The sequence below is a fragment of the Apis dorsata genome, unplaced genomic scaffold (assembly GCF_000469605.1).
Source record: "Apis dorsata unplaced genomic scaffold, Apis dorsata 1.3 scaffold_758, whole genome shotgun sequence".
Lineage (NCBI taxonomy): Eukaryota > Metazoa > Arthropoda > Insecta > Hymenoptera > Apidae > Apis > Apis dorsata.
The window spans coordinates 377,008-385,923 of NW_006263911.1; the positions used below are offsets into that span (position 1 = coordinate 377,008).

Below are 8,916 nucleotides of genomic sequence, written 5' to 3' on the forward strand. Positions count from 1 at the left end.
TTGAGATGCCAGCAATTTATATGCGATTACAAGTGGTACTGATCTTCGTTTTCCTCCTTTCGGAACATTATATTCCAATANCCTAAAAGTTAAAAAATATTGTTTTGTTATTGAAATACAATGAATGTCGTTTATGAATTCGAGTTTGAGACAAGAGAATATAGTGACTAATGATTCATAATATAATAAAACATATATATTAGAAGACTAGAGAGAATTTTTTTTTTTTTTGAAAAAAAAATTATATAGAAAAAACTAAATAATATTTTAATGATCTTTTACATATTTACATTTAACATTCTAACAAACATAAACACATTTAAAACATTTTTTAAATCCAAAATGTATTTATAATTTATTTTTTTCGTCAATAATATAATGTCTCGAGCTTTCGCATCCAAGATAGAATTAATATATATATTATATATATATTAATATATATATTAATATATATATATAACTGGGAAAGCATGAGAGATAACAATAATTTATTTCGTACAAGTGTCAAATAAAACATTTTTATTCGATTCATTATACTAATAGATTGTATGTGACATCATTTGAAATATATTTAATATTGGATTCATTTAACTTCGAATATAAAAAATTAAAATAAATGCAAAATCTTTGTTTCCTAATTCTTAATTAATTTAATTCTTAATTAACATTCTTATTGATATTAACACACACACACACACACACACACACACACACACACACATATATTTAACAAAATAAATATTTTAATTAAAATTTACTGAAACTAATAAATATTCTATTAATAACTTTTTTTCTTCGTTTAAAAATATTTATCGGGTTATGAGATGTGGATAAAAAAATATATTTTTGTATTTTTATATTTAATTATAATTCTTCTTATAAATAATGTTATTTTATTGATTTTGTACTTTTTAGTCATTGCTCTTGGTTCATAAATTTGTAATTTTAATCTAATATGATTTAGATAAAGCAATTTATATTGAAGCGTATGCTTTTTTATTTTATTTTTCATGTAATAAATATAATAATGTATTAAACCTCCCTATATGTTAATACATTCCAATCTCTCCTATAATATAAAGACAATTATAAAGAAGAATAATTATTGATAAGTTTTATTAAAATAGAAATATTATTAAATATTTATAAATTTAACCAATAATTAAATTAAATTAATATTAATTAATTATTTTTATTCACATTCTACAATATAGTAGAAGAACATGAGACTGTACAATTGTTATTGTTTTTATATATTGTTTTTTTATATTATTATATATATTGTAAATTTTGAATGAGCTTAATAATTGAGTCTAATTGTACTGACTAATGATTGATTAATTTCGCGATTTCTAAATAATTTCTAACTGAATATAACTGAATATAATTTGAATTTTGCGGTAATTAATTGCAATCTAGCTGATTAGATGACTAAATGATATCTAAATAAATCTGATTTTTTGAAAAAATTGTCGCAAAAATTAATTCTCTCTCCAGTAATTATTATTCAATTAAGAGAGAATGAAAGAGAATTAATGGTCGCGTTGGAAAGCAAATCCAAGAGGATGGATTTTTTTTCTGGTGATCGATCGTATTTAGCTAATTTGATTCATTTAAACATTGCTATTGTATCTTAGTTTCTCGAATAATTAGAATAAGTCTGTTCTGATTTTTTTTTCTAACAATCGTGTTATGGATAAAGTTACATAAAAGATGAAAATATGAAATATTTATCATAATTAACACAAAATCCATAAATCGATTATCAACATCGATTAGAATAATATATATGGATTAATATATTGGTATCTTCATATTAGCATTCATTAACATTTATTTTAGAAATATAAAATTCCTTTCTGAATCTTCCATTATGCATATTATACAATACTATATGCATACTATACAAATCGATTTTAGTTTATTTAAAATCTATCGGTAATTGATAAGTTTCCTAATTTTTTTATCAATAAGAAATGAGTTTTTTTTAATGTTCTATAATGTTAAATAATGCGATTTTTTTTATCTATTTATATTTATATATTGATTATTTTTGATGCGTCAAGATGTAATATAAAAAAATTAAATTAGAAGATTAAATACAGGAAACGTTGTAAAAAAAAAAATTACAAGTCATTACAAGTTAATGAAATACCATTAAATTAACATAATTTATTAACGCAAATGTAAATACTAATTCTATAACATATCATTTTTTATTTGTTAATATTTAAAGAAGTAATAATCTAATCTAATAATAAATTATGTAAAAAGAAAGTGCTTATATTCAATAAGATTTAAATTTTCAATAAAATTTGATTCTTATACTAATATATTTTATACATGATTCGAAATTGTATTATTTAATGATATATAAATTTTGAAAGAAATAGATACCTCTGTTATCCACTTGTTAACATCTGGTAATTCTTTATTATCTTCTTCTGTCAATTCACGAACAATATCAGGCCATATGGCCATTAATTCGTTTCTTTCATCTTTGAATGAATTGACAAATTGTCGTATATTGTTTGATCTAAAATAAAAGAATTTTAATAACTTGTTTATTATTTGATCATTTTTTTAGTTACTGGTTAATTGTTTAACTGTTGAAATAGCCTTGTCAAATAAAAATTTATTTATTTATTACTACGAATAATAAAATAATAAAATAATAATTAATTTATAATACGATGGATTAAAAATCTGGTTTTTAAAAGAACATCACTTATTCCAATGAATTTTAAATATATTGTTTTGATTTTTATTTCGAATGGAAAATTATTAAAATATTTCATGTAATTTTATTTATTTTAATAATGATTTCGATTTGATATCTTATTATGCATTGTGTTTAATGTTGCTATTTAATGTTGCTATTTTTCTTGTATATTTTTTATCTTCTAAATAATCTAATTATAGAAAAAAAATTGATAACTGTCATATGTCGAAATCATTATAATATGATTTTTAAACGATTTATATCGTACAATAAATTACAAGCAAATTTCATATAAAAATTCTATATAAAACTATTTTTTTAATAGACTGTTAATATACTTTCATAAAATTTCATTAGAATAAAATTTGGGTCTATCATGGAATGTGTAGTATAATTGATTGTGGCATTCAGTGTATAAACTATAAATTAAATATTATTCATATAAGTTAAAGAAATCGAATTTATACTATAATTCAAAAAGCTAAATCTAAATTCATGGAAAATTCCTTCATGAATTTAGAAAGTCCATGAATATCATAGTCAATGACATTAAAGATATCACTGCGTCTTCTAAATAACGACAATCCCAAACTTAAATAAAATTATGCGAAATAAACTTGAGACGATTGTTGCTCAAAAATAGTAAATAATACAGAAGGACTGATTCGTAGGTGTTCATTATAAGTTTCGTTAAACGTAAGATTATGTTGATTATAAAATTAAATTGATTTAATTTTTAATAAAATAAAAAATTAAGATTATTTTAATCAAACTTTTTCAAACAAAGTTAAAATTCAAAGTGTTCGCGAATAATAAGTGTTCGTAAAATTTAATAATNCCTTTCAAAAAAAATTCCTTGCAAATCCTTTTCCGTTATTGTTCAGCACTTATTATGAAGTTATATAATCATACAATTATTGTGAGAAGTATAATTATATATATTTCTATATATAAATAATATAAATATTTCTATATTATAATTAATTAATTATTAGGTGTATCACACCTAATAATGTAGTTCATTTAGTCATCATTTATTCATCATTCATTCGTTAAAAAAATTTTATATATTTTTTTTTTATACTGGAATTTTGAATGATGAATAAATCTTATACAAAGTGTAATGAGTTTATTTATTGCTATTCAATTTGATATATATTTTTGATTCGATATATATCATATATTCAATAATTATAATCAATACTTTGTTTGACACATATTTATTTGGGCTTATTCATTTGCAAAAAAAAAAAAAAGAATGTGAAAAATTACTTACAGATTTTTACAGTAAAGAATTCATGTTCTTATCATTTTTTAAACAATTCTTTATATTCAATTATATAAATAACACAATACAAATACAATAATAAATATAATACGATATAATTATGATAAAATAAATATGGTATTTTACATTATAGCATTGAATTAATTATGAATTTATATAATATTTAATATATTGACTTTATAATTAAATAGAATCAATAACATAACATATTGCTATATATATATTAATCATATTTTTTTGAGAGATAAAATTAAACATTTCTTTTCGATTTACATATGTAATAAAAAAAATTATAATAAAAATATTTTTACTTACGTATGATATTTTAAAGGCGTATTTATTTTATAATAAGAGTATCCTATCCTTGATTTTTGGCATTTCCACCATAATGAATTTTTTCTAATATTTATAAAATTAAAGATTTTTTGTGTATTTCGTTCACACAACAGTAAATTCATACACTTTAGTAAAATATGAAACATTTTTACCAAATATATATATATATATAAATATTAAGTAAAAATATATATATAAGTATTAAGTATATATTATATATATTAAGTATTATTATATTATATTAAATATAATAAATATTTTTTTATCTATAAAATAAATTATATCAAATTATATCAATGAATAATAATAATATTTAACACATTTTCTTTGATATTTCAATTTCTTTGTGCTCAATCATATGTGCTACATGACTAACACTGTTGGACTGAGTGTATGTGCTAAGTAGAGATGTCAAGTAATGGAACAATAATACTTATGTTAATTTTTTCTTATTTGTTATATTGTTATGATCAATGAATATATAATGTATATGTATAATTCTAATTTTTTCTTGCTAGTTGCTAGTAGCTAAATGCTATAGATGTTGTTGCATATACAGTTAACAATTTCATAATTATTAGTTTTAAAAATTTATTATTATTAACAATTTCATAATTATTAGTTTTAAAAATTTATTATGAAACTATTAAACTATTATGAGACTAGTATGTATAATCTATCATTATTATATCTAATATAAATGTATTCACATCAATTTATAAACGATTAACATTATATATCGATATGAACATATTTATCAGAATAAATAATTATTTTTTAATGTAAAAAGTTACTTTCATAATTTAAAAATTACAAAGAAAATATTGTATAGCAATTCTTAAATAAAGTATTATTAAAAATTTGGAAAAATGTTATTATATGTAATTCGAAATTAGGATAAATTAGGATGTTATTCAGATTTTTTTTTATTTTTTGTTATATTTAATATAATAATTAAGTGAAAGAAAATAGTGGTATTAATATGATATGATTAAAATATAGATATTGAATTTCGAGTATTATTTATTTTTTTCAATTTAATAATCTCAAATTAGAATAAAAAACATTGAATTCAAACCAGATAAAAAGAAAAATTTTTTAATTGATACATTAATTTGTAAAATTCAAATTGATTCGAATTTCATTAAATGACTTTCTTCTATAAGTGAAGATAAACAAGTTTGTGCATAGAAAAATACATTTAACATTTTTAATCTGGAATCTTATTAATGTTTTAATTCGTTTCTATAGATTTCAATAAATAGAACGTTTCAGCTATGAATTTAAATTAAATGTTTGTACAATGATTTATCTATGTATTTCAATAAAATGGTATATAATGTCAATATTTCAGAATTTACTAAAATTTATTTATTAAAATAAGTTTTTTTACATAAACAAAAAAATTATATACGTATAATATATATTACATTATAGAGAAAATCAAAAATAATCCTTTGTGTACAAAAAAATATCAATGTTTTTATTTTTATTGAAAAATTCCATTATACAAGTGATATCGTATAATGATATCATATATAATTGTAAAGTTAACATTATTATTTTATTATTATTTTCATGCATTTCTATTTTTTACAAAAATAATTATAATATTTAAAAACTCTAAATACAAAACTCTAAATTTTTAATATATGATATCACATTTTCATTTGAATAATAGATTCATTTCTCGTGTTTTAAAAAATTATTAAATGAAGAGAATTTTTATTTATTTATAAATTTACTTATTTATTTATAAATAAAATTGCTATGAATAGATTTTCAGAACTAAAATTACTGTTGTTACAGCATTTTTCAATTAACTATGAATCACTATGAAAAAAATTTGTATATTATAAAATATTATAATTGTATATTATAAAATTTATTTAATTGTACAATTGAAAAAGTTTCACTTAATTGTAACTTCTTCCGAATTCAAACACAACGTAAATCGAACTAGTTTTAATAACCAACTAATTATTAATAGTTATTGATAATTTTGAGTTACTAATTCATTACTAATTCGTATTTTGTGCGAAATATATCAAATGTTACTTACAAGAAAACTAGAAAAAAAAAAAAACAAAAAGAATTTGATAATATAATGACAATACTTTCAAGGATTATATATTACTGTTCATATTATTCACTAATGATTAGGATCAATTTTAAGTGTTATTATTTTATTTTTTCAATTTTAGTATTAATAAATAAATAAATAAAAATATCATATAATATATTTTCGTCCTAATTTTCTCTAAATATAGTGAAGAAAAATTATATTTTAAAAAATAAAGTAATTATTGTATCTCTTTGAAAATAGATTTTCAAAGATTTTATAAATTTTTATTAGTTTTTTCATTCATTTTACATTTGATAAATTTTTAGTAATTTATTAAATTTAGTAGTAATTTTTGTTTTTTATTACAAAAATTTTTAATAGAAAAATATTATTTGAAATTATTTTAGAAATTTCTAGCGCAAAATATTGCTCTTTAAAATGCATTTTTATTCGGCACAATCCATTTTTGAGTTTTGTCGTCATTCAAACGAAAGGACAATTTTTACCTTAAAAATTCAGACAACTTTGAATCACTATATCTTCCAAGTATATAGCAATATTTGTAATTTTTAGATGATCGTTGCAAGGAACAAAAAGAATTTGATAATGTAATGATAATACTTCAAGGAATGTGTTATTGTTTACATTGTTCATTAATAATCTGGATTAATTTTAAGTATAATTATTTCAATTTTCCAAATTTAATATTAATAAATAAAAATATGATTTAATATATTCTCGTTTTAATTTTCTTTACAATATAGTGAAGAAAAAATATATGATTTCGTTTTTTTAAAGAACAAAAAAATTTTTGTTCTAATGAATATAAAAAACTTGTTAAGTTTTTATATTAAAAATGTATATATCATATGTCATCGCAGATATCGAGGTAAACACCATGTAAAATATCTCATAATTTAAAATATTTTTAAACTTAAAATATTGTGTAAATTTTAACATTGAATTAATTTTCTATGAACATTATCCAAGATTATACTTAATACTTAATAATTATAACAAATTAATTAAATAAAATTATCATCTTTTTTTTTATTAAAATAAAAAAACTTATTATAATAATTTACTATTTTTAATTATTCAGAGTAAAAATAATTAAGAAGAATGTGAAAACAATAGTTAACATTAAATAACATAAAATAATATCGAACAATATTTTTTTTTAAAACTTTTATTACTAAACTTTTATTATACAAGTTTATATTAACAAAAAACATTGACTAATCACGTTATCAATGCGTAGGTTACTCGAAGCGGAGCGAGTGTTTATATGCTATTAGTGATTATAGTTAATCATTAACCATGTGTGAAATGAATGATAAATCATTCGATTGATCGGATGATACATTGCTTTCGTGTGTATTATTTTCTGATGATATTTTATCTATCAATTTAATCAATTTAATATTATGCAAATCTGTTAAGAATATCTTTAAAGATAAGGATATATACCAGAATACTATCAATATTAAAAAAAGATATCCAGGAGAAAAGATTTCAAGAATTTTCTTGAATGGTTAATTTTATCTATTTATTTAATTAATTTTTTTTTAATTTAATATAATTCATGTAATATAATTGTTTATTCAAAAAATATATTTTTTATAATAAAAAAAAATAATTGTATATAAGTTTCTTCAACATGTTACTTCACTTTATTTGTGTTCATAACACAAAGACAATATTTTTCGTTAATAATTTCTTAATAATATCAAAAATAATAAAGAAAATTTTTGCAAAGAAAAATATCACTTGATATTATCTTAAGAATTTCTGAATAATTGAATGTGTGATCCCATATTTTTGGAAAATTTTGTACAATCTTTTTGTCCTATTTTTCTACATGATGTAGCAAGTAAATATAAAAAGTATTCAGTCGGAAGTTTCGAAGATAATTGTTGTATATATGTATTCAATAAATTATGCGTTTCTTCTTCGTAGTCCAAATAGATATTTGATATACCTATCTCTTCATAAATTTCTTTCACACGTTTTACTTTTTCTTCATCAGTTCTTCCATAACATTCCTAGATTATATTAATATTATTAATATAATAACTTATTATATTAATAACTTATTTTATTTAAAAGAATAAATTTGAAATATTATTAATGATATATAAAAATGATATATAATAAGTTTACTTTTAAAATTTTCTTTTGGTCGGCTGTAGCTCGCTGCAATGCAACTACAATGGGCCATGTACATTTTCCTTCTTGTATGTCAGTTCCCCTTTTTTCTCCGATTTCTTCTTTACTGTAATAATCCAAAAAATCATTTTGTACTTGGAAAAGATGACTTATTTTTATCAGAATTTTTTCTGCTTCTCTATGCATTTCTGGATCGATTATGCCAGCCTATGAACAATATATAATTAAACTAAAATAAAAAGGAAAGGAAAAATTGATATTTTTTTAATATGAATATTACAATTATAAGAAATAATAAAATCAAAGTGCAATTAAATATACTTACGAAACGCATAG

General features: G+C 19.3%; 2 protein-coding genes across 2 annotated transcripts in view; both read right to left on the reverse strand.

Moving 5' to 3' along the window:
• The window catches only part of LOC102675745 (farnesyl pyrophosphate synthase-like), a 50,363-nt gene extending 47,829 nt beyond the window's left edge, over positions 1-2,534 (reverse strand). Inside the window, exon 1 of the mRNA XM_031513844.1 lies at positions 2,398-2,534. Within this exon, the coding sequence (XP_031369704.1) occupies positions 2,398-2,481 (84 nt within the window). The 5' untranslated portion in view covers positions 2,482-2,534. The remainder of the gene's footprint in view (positions 1-2,397) is intronic.
• A 5,648-nt stretch (positions 2,535-8,182) lies between these two features.
• On the reverse strand, positions 8,183-8,914 carry LOC102675884 (farnesyl pyrophosphate synthase-like). The gene is made up of 3 exons (XM_006622815.2): positions 8,906-8,914; positions 8,575-8,787; positions 8,183-8,456 (listed from the first exon to the last, which is right to left on the reverse strand). The coding sequence occupies exons 1-3, from the start codon at positions 8,912-8,914 to the stop codon at positions 8,193-8,195; spliced, it is 486 nt and encodes a 161-aa protein (XP_006622878.2). The 3' UTR covers positions 8,183-8,192.
• Positions 8,915-8,916: the final 2 nt, after the last annotated feature.